This window comes from Grampus griseus (genome assembly GCF_964374135.1).
Source record: "Grampus griseus genome assembly, contig: HAP1_SCAFFOLD_722, whole genome shotgun sequence".
Lineage (NCBI taxonomy): Eukaryota > Metazoa > Chordata > Mammalia > Artiodactyla > Delphinidae > Grampus > Grampus griseus.
In genome coordinates, this window is record NW_028132741.1 from 43,810 (window position 1) to 60,166 (window position 16,357).

At 38.0% G+C, this 16,357-nt stretch overlaps 1 protein-coding gene across 3 annotated transcripts in view; it reads left to right on the top strand.

The window, feature by feature from the left end:
* Positions 1 to 403: 403 nt before the first annotated feature.
* LOC309817843 (uncharacterized protein) overlaps positions 404 to 16,357 on the top strand; it is a 36,304-nt gene continuing 20,350 nt past the window's right edge. For 2 of the 3 annotated variants that reach the window (XM_082682124.1, XM_082682123.1), the window contains exons 1-2: positions 404 to 979; positions 2,626 to 2,725. In XM_082682124.1, coding sequence (XP_082538250.1) covers positions 782 to 979; positions 2,626 to 2,725 — 298 coding nt within the window. In that variant the 5' untranslated portion in view covers positions 404 to 781. Of the gene's footprint in view, positions 980 to 2,038; positions 2,118 to 2,625; positions 2,726 to 16,357 lie in introns of all 3 variants that reach the window. The other variant, XR_014296276.1, reaches the window with a different exon arrangement.

Genomic DNA, 16,357 nt, shown 5'->3' on the forward strand with positions numbered 1-16,357 from the left:
TTGAATGGTCCTTTCCTTGATTCCACAAAATGAGTAAGACTGATCGGGTCCCTATAATATGCAGCATCCATATTGCATTTGTTCTTACATTTTATGCTGTAATTAAATAGAGTAAAAGTTATTGAGTGAATATTAAGTTTATTGGGTAGCTGAGTTGATAATTGTATTTTATTTTTGTGCATTGGAAATCTATGTACATTTATATTGTAGGAATATGGCAATGCTCCAAGAAAAATGAGAAATTCACTGGTAATTTCCCACCCAAAGAGAGCCATTGTTAACGTTTTAATATTATACTCTTTGTGTCAGTTTGTGTTTTAGTCAAAAATGGCATCTTATTGCTTGAATTTGCATTTCACCGATTATGTGATAAAAACTCCTTTTTAGAGCTTCCCTGGTGGCGCAGTGGTTGAGAGTCTGCCTGCCGATGCAGGGGACGCGGATTCGTGCCCCGGTCCGGGAAGATCCCACATGCCGCGGAGCGGCTGGGCCCGCGAGCCATGGCCGCTGAGCCTGCGCGTCCGGAGCCTGTGCTCCGCAACGGGAGAGGCCACAACAGTGAGAGGCCCGTGTACCGGAAAAAAAAAAAACAAACAAAACTCCGTTTTAATTTAATTTTTCTTAAGGTAACATTGGTTACCGCCTCTCAGCTCGAAATTCACTCTTTTGTTACTTGCTCTGTGAAAAGTGCTATGGGTCCTTTAAATAGTTTTTCCTTGGCCAGCTCGTGTGATGTTAGGCTTTCCTAATTGATGGCACCTGAGGAAGGTGTTGCTTCGTGATGCCCCGGTGCTTGCTGGGAAGGCTCTTGGTGGCGTCTTCAGCACCCACTCACTCCTGCAGCTCCGAGGGCGTCGTCAGCCCTGCTCCCGGGGCTCACAACTTCTCCGGTAGTCGGCTTCAGCAGTGCGCAGAGAGAGCAGTGGACGACAGCTTCCGTCGGCATCTTCTATCAAGCAGTTTTGGAGTAGCGCCTCAGGTGAGAAATCTCCCCGTGCATAGTTTTACTGGAACCCTAGAATGTGGATTTCCAGCAACTTACAGAGGGCATATTTCCAGAAAGTTCCACCATGAGACACCACAGCAGCTTCTTTACCATCCAGTGAGCCACAGTCATGCTCTTTTCAACCGGGTCTGGACCTCAGTCCTGTGGGCAGGGAGGAGGAGGTCTTCTTTTCAACTGGAGGGTTAGCAGCTCTCCTTATTTCTGCTAACTGTGTGTTTTGGCATTCTCTTTACTTGTCGCTGGCCATTCCTTCCTTACTCTAATCCTCTTTCATAATTAATAGTTTTTTCATTACACTTTCCATGCTCAAATTACTGTTTGTTTTTCTTCTGGTTTGACCCAGAATAATAACTAAATAATCTAATATTAGTGTGTTATTGTTTTATTTTAAAACCCATTTTTCACATTTTTTTGTTTCTACATCATTATTTTAATGGTTTCATAGTAGTCCATGTAGTAGTAAATACTTCATGCCTATTGTTATACAGTTTATAATATATGTTTTCATTTTCACAATTGTAGACAATGCTTTAGTGAACATCTTGGTACACATCCTTTGCTCCTATCCATAATGATTTTCATTAGTTCTCAGTCATTTGGACATTTTAGTCAGAGGCAAATGATGAACACACCACGTAAAGTGCTTTATATATATCCAGGGGAATACTGAACATATTATTTAGTGCCATAGCAAAACATCAGAAAAAAGTGAGAAATCATGATTTTTATTGTCTTCTGCCAAACTCTCATAGCAAGAATCTGAAAAATCTCTGGTGAAACACAACTGAAACTAGATTTGAGATTGAGCCATTAAATCCCAGTTATCACCAATCACTTCTGGCTGCTTCTGATTAAACACTTTCTTTGTGTTTACGATTGGGGAATCCACCTCATGAAAAGAATGGCAAATGGGAAAGAAGTAAATGATTCAGAATATCTTGGTCGTTCCTGGGAGAGAGTGCTCTGACAAAGCAAACGGTTTACCTGAATGTCTTAAGCAAACTGACCTTGGCTGATTTCCTGTGCTTACAGAAAAGAACTGCTGTAGCTTCAGCTGGAAACCCTAAGCCAGTGGCTCAGTGGTGGTTTTTTTGACGTGCCTGCGTCACAGGTATAAACAATCTGCGATGTTGAGCTAAACATACCTAAACTGCTGAGGATCTTTCAGGTTAATTTAAACCAACAGGGAATGATCCTGACTGGCAACAATAGAAGATTCTCTCCCAGCAGGAAGTGCATGGGGGCATCCCTTCTAGATCAGACATGCTTCAGAGACTGCTTCTGGAAGCGGTCGTCTTAATTGAATGTTTGTGTCTGAATGTTTGTTGCTCACAGATGTTTCTCACCAATACTGTTGAGCCTTTTGGTGGTTTCTAAAAGAGGCTATGTTAATCTCAGAACAAGGAGATACAACATATATGACGTGTAATCACACTATAATGATAAAAATAGACACATGCCATCATTGTTGTCATGGGCATTATCAACAACACAACACAATCACTGTAACTTATTGGGCACCTGTTATGTAGACAACATGTCTCTTGTCCATGGATTAGTGTAGTTAATCCTCACAAAGCTCTTAAGAAGTAAGTACCAATAATATCCCCATTTTACAGATGAAGACACTGAGGAAGAGAAAAGTTAAGAATTTGCCTATGATCAGTTATCCATCTGTTCAGCCAGTGCACAAATTACACTGCCCAACTCCAAGATCAGGTGAGTACAATGGCCTGAACACCATGCTTTACTGCTTCCCACATATTTAGGAGCTAAAAGAAATCAAGTAGTGGACCTTAAAGAAAATCTTCCTCTACCTTCGTTCAACTCTTTTCGCTTTCATTGTGGTGGAGTCTGTGAGAGACTTAATGTATCATGTAGAATTATCAAGTTAAATGACTGCATTTTTCCCCTTAATTGACCATTTTGAATTGAATTGCTTGGATTTATCAGAGTTTTTGTAATGCAGTGTGGTCTACAATAGCTATTACCAGCCTCTTTCCCACCATCACTACACCTGAAAGATAAAGTTCACACATATGACATTCTATCATGTGCTTATCCAGAATTAATGCACAAAGCTGCATAAGTAAAAATCTGTGGTTTATGCACAGTTTCTTCCAGGCCAGCTGCTGTGTCTCCCAGTCACCCTAGGGTCTGCAGTTAAGGACCTGCAAGTCTAGAGAAACTGAGAGAGACGTGTTGGCTTGGCCAATAGATCTTGAGCACCTATAAAGTGCAAGGAGCTGCTGGATCACTGTGGTGGACTTGTCGGGGATTTAAAAATAATAAGACAGCCTAGGAGACAGGCTTTGACACCACTGACAAAAATACACTTCAATTACCAGGCAGTGAGAAAAGGAGGGACGTGGGTAGAGGAACATGTCAGCAGGGTGTGCTGCGTGTGGCCCATCTTCAAGTCTCAGTTGAATCCTACTGTTCAAATGTGGGCCACTTGTGGGAAATTCTGTACCATGAGGGTTTTGCTTAATGTTTAAAAAGTCTTACAAAAAGATGAATAGGAGACATAGCAGGTGGCAAATCAGAAAGTTGTGTCTTGTAAACAGGGGGAGGTCAATCCAACCTCCAAATCCCAAAATATATCAATATCCCATAATAGAGAATCACTATCAGGGAACTTGCTGTTTGTTTATTAGTGGCAGCATGGCATAAAATCAGGATAATTCAGCGTTTAAAATCCCTACTTTGTTTGAATTTATAACTAGTATAAATACTTCTGAGATTATATACATTTAAATTTTTTCTGCAACAAGTTAGACAGGATCACAAATTCACATGATGCTCAAAAGAACACTCAGAAATATTTAATGAAAACCTTCATTCTAGTGATGAGGAAACTCTAGCTCAAATAAGAAGCAAAAAACCATACTCAAGCAAACAAATCTGTAAAAGAGTTGTAATCAGAAATATCCAGTTGTCCTACCTCCTAATTTTGTGATCCATCTGCTTCACCATCAGTCAAAAAATCTGATTCTTCGAAGAAAGAACTTCGGCTTGGCTTTAGAGAGTAAGATTAAAAAAAAAAAGAAAAAACCAAACACTTAGGCAAAGGAACAAACAGCCAAAATTAAGTAAATCTGGGATTTTTTTTAAACCAGCGTTGTCTGCATTGTTATTTTGGGCTCAGAGCGATAGCTTGATGCCAAATTTAAATGGAAAGCATTATCTACTCCATATTTATAAATCTTTAGATTCTGCATGTGTCATGAAAAATGTAAGTAAATTTTATAATAGTAAGGTGTGTGGGATTAATTTGTATTCTATGTTGAAAAGCTCCAGGGTAGGCAATTAATTCATGAAACACCAGCGATTGCTGCCTTAAGGGCTACATTGCTAGTTAAAATTACAGACCTCAAATCTTATTATTACACTGGTATCTATTTTTTGTGTGGTCTAGGGAATATATCATCTTAAATTGAATATTTACCTAATCAGTAGGCTAAGGGTATCTTCTGGGTTCTGCCCCCTTCGACTCTAGAACACATTGTCTAGTTGTGAATATTAATATGCTGCTTATATAGGTAGGTACTACTGCTTACTGTTTTCACTTCATGGCACACTTATTAAATGATACTTGTATGCTATACTAGAATAAACTAGAGGGGATCTAAATGGAGCTTGGTAAAAATTGTATAGCCTTTATATTAAACAATGATAAAGTAAAACAACTAATGTAAATAAAAATTTAAAATAACAAGCCATAATAAAGTATAAAGTATTGGGAAAGATATCAAATACTTAATTTACATAATTTTCAAGTAATGCTTTTCAGGATTTTTACTGAGAAACTTGTAGTTGCTTCCACAAACATAAGTGTTTTTTGGTTTTTTTGTTTGTTTTGTTTTGTTTACCAGATCTTACTCTTGAAGTTGTGACTGTAATTCTAATCAATGTTTTAATAACATCTCTCTATTTTTGATCGTCACATTAGACAAGAAAATTTTAATCATTTTTACGATCAAAAATTTTCAAGCCAGTGTTTTTCAAAGAATCTAGTTTCTTCTTTCTTTGGCACACAAAAACTCATTGCAGTATCATCTGATGATGTGTATGAGACTGATTTCGTTCCAAGTTGGTGGTTGCTTTTGTAAGGTATGTCCCAATAATGATGGTAGAAGGCACAGACTGTGGTAGAGCCTTCACATCCTCTAGGCGGTCATATCATCTTTACATGAAGACAGAGATGGGCGGGTAACCACCTAAACCCACGCTGACAAGGTCTCCTGGGACTCCCGCCCCTGACCTGCTGTATCTTTGCTCTGGATCATTAGTTCTTGTAGCAATCCTAGCAATCTCTTGTTCACCATCAGCACTGGCATACTCGCCGCTGGCTGTTGCACAAGCTGATGCCCACTGGTTGAATGGCGAGAGAACTTTGATGGACCCATGGGTGTGGCGTTTCTCACTGTGTCTGCCATCCGAGACCACTTTTGACCTTTTGTCTGACTCTCTCTCTCTCTCGGGTAACCTTCCTGGGAGACCCTAGAGAGGCTATTTGTGGCTGAATGTGAATAGTTGCAGGGTTCTGGGTAACCCAGGCTGTACCAGGCAGCCCCAAGGGTTGAGGGGATCATTATCTCATGTCCCACTTACAAACATTAGATTCAGAACTGTATACCTAAGCAGACTGCTTGGTACCCTCTGATTCAGGTGTGTGACTTAAAACAGCCTTGAAGAACTTTGAAAGTCATATAAAAAATGGCAAACTTCTCTATTTTACCCTTTCTTTACCTAGACTAAACCTGCAGCCTCACAGGAGCTGAGAACATATTTATTCTTTATCTTTTACTTAAGACACTCAGCAGGAAGGTAACACACTTTCAATGAAAAAGGACAATTCAAGTTAGGTTGGTGCTTTGCCTAAGCCAGAAAGGTTTAGGGAGAGAAATTGAGGATGAAGAACAAAAGAGACAAGCTTTTTTCTTGTCTTTTTTTTAACCTCTCATGGTTTGACTTAATTCTATTATTTGAATGATTTTGAATTGATTTGGACACACCCACATTTAAATATAAGTTCCAAAATGCATTCTAAAGTCAAATGGAAAGTAATTTGTGTGGTCTTGTTATGAAAATAATTGTTTTATTCTCTGTATACTCCAGTCTCTTCACTCATTTATTCATACTTGTATTCATCTATTTACACATCATTCATATATTCACAAAATATTTGTTACTGTGGATACTATACCTGGTATTGATCTAGGTGCTGAGCTGGAAAGGTGAAAAAGTCATTATCATTACCTTGGAGGGTCTCCCAGTCTTGAGGGGAGTCATAGAGGTTAACACATAATTATTGTACAGTTGGACAAGTATCATTATAGTCTTATGAACAGAATATCAGGAGAAAAATATTTTATTTAGTCTTATTATGTATTTGAGTATTCACCTGCCCAAGATGGAAATCTATCTAATAGAGTTTCTGCTTTTAAGGACATAATCCAACATGATATTTTTTATTTGCTGAGATCTTTTCTCCATGAAGTGAATTAGGAGCCCAGGCTTCTTCTGTGTCCTGACTCTATTTCCTAGGGCCTCAAAGCCTTTGGAATGTAGTTGGAAGACAGAGGAGAAAAGGGTGTAGAGGCTCTGCTCTTAATCACTCCATCCCAGAAGTGACATTCATTACCTTTGCTCACATTCCATTGACAGGGTATACATGCAGGAGGTGGTGGGTCCTGCAGCCCTGGCAAGTTAACGTCTAGCAATAGTTTTACACAGACGAAGGCTAGGAGCTCTTTGCTGAATTGCTCACATTCTCTGGACAAAAAGTAAGGAAGTCTGTGGCTGTTTATCCCCTTCTCAAATATATGCTTCAAAAATATATATATATTTTTTTCCATCCCTCTAACTCTAATCATGGGCAGCAATATTTCTTCAATATTTTATCCACTCACACTGTCCAGGGAGGTTTCTTCGGCACAACAAGCAAGGCACACTGGGTTTATTTTTATAGCACATTTCCCACAGTCGTATCAGATAAAATGCTTTACATCTCACCAGGTGACTGCTGAATAATCTCACAACTGTGGCTTCCATGTGAAAGGCAGAGATGATTAGCTTCCAAGGTGTTTGTGGGCCAGAATTGCTCTGCTTCCCTTAACTAGATAGGTTAGCACCTGTTCGAGTTCTTTGAGCTTTGTATACTGTTCCCTTGGTTCACAGGAAGAAATCATAGACTTAATAGTCTGGTTGTGAGGATTAAATGAGATATTTTATATAAATTGCTAAGCTTGGCTTTAGGCACATATAGAAAGCAATCCATAATTGAGGCTCTTGTCTTTGCTAATTAAGGATAGGATATTAAGCGAAAATGGAAGTGTCCTTTTTGTGGAGGAGGATGATATACTGAAACATTTAAACGTATTATTTCCTGTAACTAATTTCTAATGAGATTTCAATGTGTGCTTGCTGTCTGATTCCCCAAGAGAATGGATTTTCTCCCTCACTTTATCACATAGATATTGCCTGAATAAGGTCCTAATACCTGTAACTGAATTCACTTTTAGGATTGCACTATCCTTCAAGAGGCAGCAAAATACATTAATAAAGAGTGTTAGTTCTAAACTCAGATTTCAAGTTCTAGCTGGGTTACTTATCAGCTGTGTGACCTTGATCAACCTGTTTCTGAATCTGTGAATGTTAGCCAGTGATATTCCTTTCTAGGGACATTATGCTGGGAATGAGATGATTTATATAAAATACTTAGCAGAGAAGATGGCATAGAGCAAGTACCTAATACATGTTACTTTAATCATGATGATTACACAGACTATTGGGATTGGGGTCAGATGACCTGAGTTTATATCTGTGTTCTGTTGCTTTTAATCTTACTGAGCCTCGGTCTCCTCATCCATAAAATTGGGCTAATAATATTCTCTTCACACAGTTGTTATGGTGATTTTAACGTATGTGAAAGTTCATAGAATATTGCCTAGAACCTGTAAAATATTAAATACGTGTTAAAATTATTTTCTTTTATTTGCGGTATCTGTGGCCCTAGGCAAGTTGATCTGCCTCTCATATTGGTTATGCCTCCTACTTGGCCTGTTATAGTTAACATCAAAAAAAAAAAAACAGGGTTTCCCTGGTGGCGCAGTGGTTGAGAGTCCGCCTGCCGATGCAGGGGACACGGGTTCGTGCCCTGGTCCGGGAAGATCCCACATGCCGCGGAGCGGCTGGGCCCGTGAGCCATGGCCGCTGAGCCTGCGCGTCCGGAGCCTGTGCTCCGCAACGGGAGAGGCCACGACAGTGAGAGGCCCGCGTACCGCAAAAAAAAAAAAAAAAAAAAAAAAAAAATGACTTCCCCTGATGACACAGCTTTCCTTACTGTCTCCTCAGAGAAGGACAACTCTCTGTTGTAGAGCTTAGAGACTAGATTGTCATTCTCTTCCCCCCCACAGTGCTGCTTCTAAGACATTTCTCCTAATTAAAAAAAAACAAAAACAAAACAACAACAAAAAAAACCAAAGCCTCAGCTTGTATGAAGTATGTGCCAACAAACTGTACTATCCTGGCTGTCATAATCATCTATTAAATCTCATTCATTTCTCCTCATTTCCTGAATGTTTTTGCTTGCAGCCTCCTATTTTTCTGTCACTATTCTTGTCATTATTTTTGGAGATTTGAAAAGTCCCATAGCTCATCTGCCCGAATCCCAATTAGGGAAAAAATCTGCTTTATGGTGATAAATCCCTCTTGATCATAATGACTTTTTAAAAATACGTTGCTGGAATCTATTTGCTAATATGAGGTAGAACTTAAGATCTTAAAAGAAATGTGCTTCTAGTTACTTTTGGGTAAATTTTCCATATCTGATTTTTGTATTAGGACTCTTCTAATTTTTTAATACATTGGAAAATAACTGATGTCTTTCTAAGGTGTATATCTTTGATTATATTTTCTATTTTCATAAAGCTACTTGTATTCTCTACTCAAAACAGGAGTAAATAATGGCTGCACATAACTAATCAATAATCAGCCATTTTGTCCAGATTTTCAAATGTGTTGGTATAAAGCTACCATGGTATTCTTTTGTAATTAAAAAAAAAAACCTCTGTTTTATAGCTAGTCCCATCACTATCATATTTGCCAAATATTGCTTATTTTATTGGTCTTTCTAAAGAACAAGCTTTTTGTTTTATTTGTCAAGTTTACTGCTTTTCTTCTCTATTTTTGACTTTTCTCTTGATTAATTTTGTCCTTCCACTCTTTGGGATTTACCTTGTTCTTTTTCTATGTCTACTGTTCATTTCCTGTAGCTTCAAGAGCCATTTTCAACAACTCAACAAGCTCTGCCAGCTGTGTCATGGCCACTTCATCATATGCCATTAAAACTTAATCTCATACACTGGGTGAAGACTCAGCAGTCTTATTTTGCTTTCAAAATTGTTCTATGGCCTTGGATCCTCCTTCTCCTAAATTAGCACTATCATCAGGGAAGATTCTAGTGGGCCTAGAATTCTAGGCTTGCCTTTCCTGCAGTTTCATAATAAAAGAAAAAACATTTCCACCCTGTTTTTGATGTTGATCGAAAATTTAGCAACACTTCTTTGCACTATATTCAAATCCCAAAATATAAGCAAGCCTTCATGCACACAGGCTCACTAAAATGTCATAATTTTAAACTATGTATGACCTTGAACAATGACCTTTCCAAATACTCCACACTCTTCTTAGGTGTTCAGACTTTTTCATTCCTACAACATCTTTTACACATGGTCGATTTGTGTCATAAGTTCTTCCTCACTCCCACTTCTGAGTATATATCCAAAGGAAACATCATCATTATTAGAAGGGATATCTGTACTCCCATGTTCATTGTAGCATTATTCACAAGAGCCAAGGTATGGAAACAACACAAGTGTCCATAGTAGATTAATGGATAAAGGAAATATGGTATATGTATACACAATGGAATATTATTCAACCTTAAAAAAGAAAATCCTATCATTTAAGTCAACATGGATAAAACTGGAGGACACTATGCTAAGTGAAATAAGACAAAGACAAATAGTGCATGATGTCACTTATATGTGGACTCTAAAAAAGTAATGAAATAAATCAACTCTTCCCTCCCTGGACATTTTCCTCAGCAGAATCTAGCAGCCTCTACTATGAGTCTTATCTTTTTTTTTTTAGTGTTTGTACCAGATCACAACCCCAGGGAACCTATGTATTTACCGATGTATATCTAGATTAAACTTTACCATTGTTCTTTTTCTTTGCAATTCATTCCATCCACTTCTGGCATCAGAACCTCATTTTTCCTTTGGAGAAGTCCTTGTGATTCAGGTAGGCTGTGTGTCTCCTCCCTAGGCTGTGTGACTTGGGGCTGGCTAGACACAGTGTTTTATATATACTCTATATGTCTTAAGTACTTATTTCTCTGTTTTCTATCATTTTCCCTCCACATTTTAGTGTAGTTATTTTTTAATTGACATTTGTAATCCTTTCTTTTGTTTGACTAAAGTACTGTTCAACCGATCTTCTGAGTGCTTAATTTCAGCATTTTTAATTCCAGAAGTTTCTTTTGGTTGCATTTCACAGACAATTTTTGCTTAAATTGTACATGTTGTCCTTTTTTTAATACATTAATCATAATTTTAAATAATAGTTTCATTGAGATATAATTTACTTTCCATATTATTTAAAGTGTACAATTTAATGTGTTATGCATCTACCACCACAATCAATTTTAGAACTTTCATCCACACCCACAAAAGAAAAAGAATCTATTATAGGTCACTCACTCCCCCATTTCTCCAAACCCTAGGCAGCCACTAATATACTTTGTCTCTACAGATTTGTCTAGACTGGACATTGCATACAAATGGAATCATACAATTACTTAGTATGTTTTCAAGGTTCATCCATGTTGTAGCATGCATCAGTACTTGATTTCTTTTTATGGTTGAATAATATTCCATGGTGTAGATATTACTATGTTTCATCTATCCATTCACAGTAAATGGCCATTTGGGGTATTTCCACTTTGGGGCTCTTATGAATAATGCTTCTGTGGTTGGATTTACGTGCAAGTTTTGTATGCAGGTCTAGATTTGTTTTTTAAATTAACAGACTATTTCGGAGCCGTTTCTGGTTTACAGAAAAATTAAGCAGAAAGGACAGAGTTCTCATACCTCCTTACCTCTCTACCCAGTTTCCCCTATTATTAATATCTTACATTAGCGTAATACATTTGTTATAGTTAATGAACCAATATTGACACATTATTACTAACGTCCATGGTTTACTTTAGACTTCACTCTTTGTTTTGTACATTATATGATTTTTGACAAATGTGCAATAGCCTGTATCCACCATTACAGAACCATACACAGGAGTTTCTCTGCCTTTAAAATTCCGGGCTTCACCCATCCTTTTCTCCCTCCCCACAACCTCTGGCAACCACTGATCTTTTGACTGTCTCCACACTTTTGCCTTTTCCTAAATTTCATATAGCTGCAATCATATAATATGCATGTAGCCTTTGCAGATTGGCTTTTTTTTCACTTAGCAATATGCATTTAAGCTTCTTCCATGTCTTTTCATGGCTACATAGCCTTTTCTCTTTATTGCTGAACGCTATTCCTTTGTACCGATATACCATAGTTCGTTTATCCATTCACCTATTGAAAAACATCTTGGTTGATTTCAAGTTTTGGCAATTATGAAAGAGGCTGTTATAAACATCCACGTGCAGGTTTTTATGTGGATGTAACTTTTCAGTTCCTATGGGTAAATACCAAATAGCATGATTACTAGATCATTGTATGGTAAAAGTATGTTTAGTTTTGTAAGAAATTGCCAAGTATCCTCTTAGCAACAAATGAGAGTTCCAGTTGTTCTGCATCGTCAACCACTTTGGTATTTCAGTATTTGGATTTTAGACATTTGAATAGGTGTGTAGTGGTATCTCATTATTGTTCTAATTTAAAATTCCCTGATGACGTGGAATGTGTAGCATCTTTTCATATGCTTATTTGCCGTGTGCCTATTTTCTTTGTTTAATCATAGTTGTTTTGTTTTTTAACCAAGGCCTACTAACTCTTGTCCTCCTGTGTCTATTTATATTTTCTTTTTTCCTTCTTTCTTTCTTTTTTTTTTTTTATCTTTTGATCATTTAGTCTTTTTCCTGGTATGTCCAATTATTTTTATATTAAAATTGGGCTTAACTTATTTTAGGAAACTATAAAGATATTCAGGATGTTGTTATCGTTCAGGATGTTGTTATCGTTCAGGATGTTGTTCAGGATGTTGTTATCGTTCTCTTGAAAAGATTTCCTTTTGCCCATGGCAGACAGTTACTATAGGGACTGGAAATCTTAGTCCATTCTCAGTTTGAGCTCATTCAAAGCCGTTTTTCACTCTGTGTGAAGGTTGCTCTATTTCTGTCTTGTCCTTCCTCTACGGGTGTTGCCCTTTGGGATTACCATGTGAACGTTTAGATTCTCCCTATTCCCAACTACCCTTATATTTGTTAGGCTTTAAATGTAATGATTCCCCCAGCCCTGTGAGACTAAGGATACGTGTAGCTTGTCATTCCATTAGTTGTTGCCTTTAGCTTGAGCTCTTGCCGTTTGGCTTCTGTGGTTAGAGTCTTTTGAACTCCTTGGCTTTTCAGCTCCTAGGCTGTATGAGTTGAATCAGCAAATGCCCCAAGGAGAAAAGCTGCACCAAATGTCAAGCTTGCGTCTGTGTTTCCCTTCTCTCCAGAACTTGGCCCACATGTCTCGGTGTGTGTCTAACATTCGGATGCTGGCGAAGAGATGTTTTCTTACTTTATCCGGGTTTTCTAAAATTTCTTTAGACTTCACCTGATCTTATGTTATTATTGAAGTATCATCTCAATTATCCCTAGGAAGAAAATTTACAATTTTATGTTTTATTTTTTTATTTTCTATATTACCTCAGTTTCTGTAGAGACCTTTTACCTGATTCTTCAGTCTATTTCCTGTGTTACCAGTAAGATGGAGATAGGTGGAGGCTAAGAATATTGGGGGGGAAATCACTGATGAATGATATGTCTCGCTCTTTTTGCTTTTCCTCTCCTTATTTACTCTGGCAGCCTACATTTGCCCTTCTTGATTTGACCCAGTTGCCCAAATACGCAACCCACTCTGGCAAAGACCTGACTTTACTCTCATAAATGTCTGCATGTTAGGATTAGCTAGATGATGAACACCATGCCAAAGTTTTTTGTGTGACCAGTCAGAATGGCCATCATTAAAAAATCTACAAACAATAAATGCTGCAGAGGGTGTGGAGAAAAGGGAACCCTCTTGCACTGTTGGTGGGAATGTACATTGATACAGCCACTATGGAGTACAGTATGGAGGTTCCCTAAAAAACTAAAAATAAAACTACCATACGACCCAGCAATCCCACTACTGGGCATATACCCTAAAAAAACCATAATTCGAAAAGAGACATGTACCACCATGTTCACTGCAGCACTATTTACAATCGCCAGGACATGGAAGCAACCTAAGTGTCCATCGACAGATGAATGATGAAGAAGATGTGGCACGTATATACAATGGAATATTACTCAGCCATAAAAAGAAATGAAATTGAGTTATTTGCAGTGAGGTGGATGGGCCTAGAGACTGTCATACAGAGTGAAATAAGTCAGAAAGAGAAAAACAAATACCGTACGCTATCGCAGATATATGGAATCTAAAAAAAAAAAAAAATTGTTCTGAAGAACCTAGGGGCAGGACAGGACTAAAGACACAGACATAGAGAACGGACTTGAGGACACGGGGAGGGGGAAGGGTAGGCTGGGATGAAGTGACAGAGTGGCTTGGACATATATACACTACCAAATGTAAAATAGATACTAGTGGGAAGCAGCCACATAGCACAGGGAGATCAGCTCCATGCTCTGTGACCACCTAGAGGGGTGGGGTAGGGAGGGTGGGAGGGAGGGAGACGCAAGAGGGAAGAGATATGGGGATATATGTATATGTATAGCTGATTCACTTTGTTATAAGCAGAAACTAACACAGCACTGTAAAGCAATTATACTCCAATAAAGATGTTAAAAAACCAAAAAGTTAGATAGTAAAAAATTCAAAAGAATTGCCCACACTCCTCCAACAGATTCTCTAACATTTAGCAGAACAGAATTCACACTGAATCTGGTTTATGAGTAAAAGACAAGTCAACTTTAAAGTGGTTCACAGATGACAACATTTCTTTTCCATGTGCCTGCTTTGGAGCCATATTTCTGCTGACCACTCAAAACTTTCCTCTTGAGTATTCTGTGATATATTAGAACCAGGAATAAGGGATGTTAGTGCTGGAAGGGTCAGCCAGTGGTCTGGGATTTAATTCACATATCCTTTCTGCACCAGGCTCTTTAAGATCATTGAGTTAGCCTAAGAATTTTGAAGCTGTAGAATTCAAGACAGTGCATTACAATATGCCAATATTACTATTCTCCTGCTCTGACATTCTCCACTGGTGGACAGATGAAGGAGAAGGAAGGGCAGTCACCAGTAACTGAGAGTAAATGAAACTGGAATATTATAATTCAGTATCATTTGAGTGACTGAATTGGCTGGCAGAGTGTTCTGCAGTTAAGGGTGAGGAAAGATTAATTCTGCACATGACACCACTACTGTATTTATACAGGTCTACTGGGACAGTTGTTTACCTTGAATTGTTTTCTTCATTCATTTCAGTCAGACAGTTGTGTTGACTGATTTTCCTTTTTGATGTATGAAATGACTGACTGAATTTACCATTTAATTTCCACTAATGCACTGTAAAAACAATACATTACTTAAATTGGATTGGAAGGTATGAAAATGTTTACCCCAGAACTAGAAAGGCCAGATAAATCATACGAAACATTTGACTGTGAGTGTTAGAAAGCTACTGAGGTAGCCATGACCTAGAAAAGTAAAATAGAGAAAGAAACTCACTGAAGTGAGAACAATATTCTGCACATGCGTTTCTAGCCCAGTCATTTAGAAACTACTGATGAAGAGCAAAAGTCTGAGAAACCAAATATGGCTCCTAAGAGGTAGAAAAGCCAGTAGGTCTTAGGACAATGTCATAGGACTAAGGAAACCAGAGTTGGAATTGAGAAATAACAAGGCAGCTAGAATTTTAAGGACCAAAATCACAGAGGGAGTAAAGATTCAGAGAACGGAGCTGGATTCAGCAACAGTGTTCCCTTGCAGTATTTTCCATGTATAATAGGTAGACAAGACAAGATGCTAAGAAGTCAAACAAAAGCTAACTGAAGTCAAAGCAAAGACTTAGTTGGCTCATAATGCTGAAGAGACAAAATTGGGGTTCAGAACCTATGAAAGATTTGTGGCCCAATGGAAAACTAATGATATGCATTAGGACATTGGAAGTCTCTACATATGTGTGTGTGTGTGTGTGTGTGTCTGTGTGTGTCTGTGTGTCTATGTGTTAGGAAGGTTGATGCAACATCTACATTGAACCTCATAAAGAAGGAAAATGAGTATGAAGTTGGTCCAGTGACTGAGGTGATCTTCCCCTCTGCTCCCTACCTAAGAATAGGAAATTCTCTCCTCAAGAAAATACAGTTGACCCTGGAACAATGTAGGGGTTAGAGACGCTGACTCCCTGTGCAGTCAAAAATCCCCATATAACTTTATGGTCGGCCCTTCTTATCTGTGGTTCTGAATCTGAGGATTCAACCAACCACAGATCGTGTAGTACTGTATTACTTATTGAAAAAAAATCCATGCATAAGTGGATCTGTGCAGTTCAAACCCAGGTTGTTCAAAGGACAACTGTAAAGTCATTCAGATTCTCTACAACTTGTCATATCCCAAGTCTGGTATTCACTGAAGAACCACCAAGACTACCAAGAAAAGAAGAACTAGAATAAAAAACAAAGAAGAATCAGAATCATAGATGACCTAAACGTTCAAGTTCATACATATTTTGGTAAATATTATCAAGTTCAAGAAAATAGATGACAAGGTGAAGAATTTAACTTGACAACTAGAAACTATAAACTGATTGAAGTTGAACTGATAGAATTAAAAATTATACGAAATTTAAAACTCGGTAGTGGATTGGACACAGGTAAACAGAGGTAAGTGAACTGGAAGATAGAGTAGTAACAATATTAAGACTAAAGCATGGGAAACGAAAAGAATAAAAAGTACACAAAAGCGCATTTGAGACATATGGGCCACAATAAACATTTTTATCATATGTGTAAACTGGAGTCCAAAGAAAAAAGGAGAGAGAGATTGGGATGAAAACAATATTAACAGCTGAGAGTTCTCTAAAACTAAAAAGAATATATGGAGCCTTAAATTCAATAAGCACTAAAAA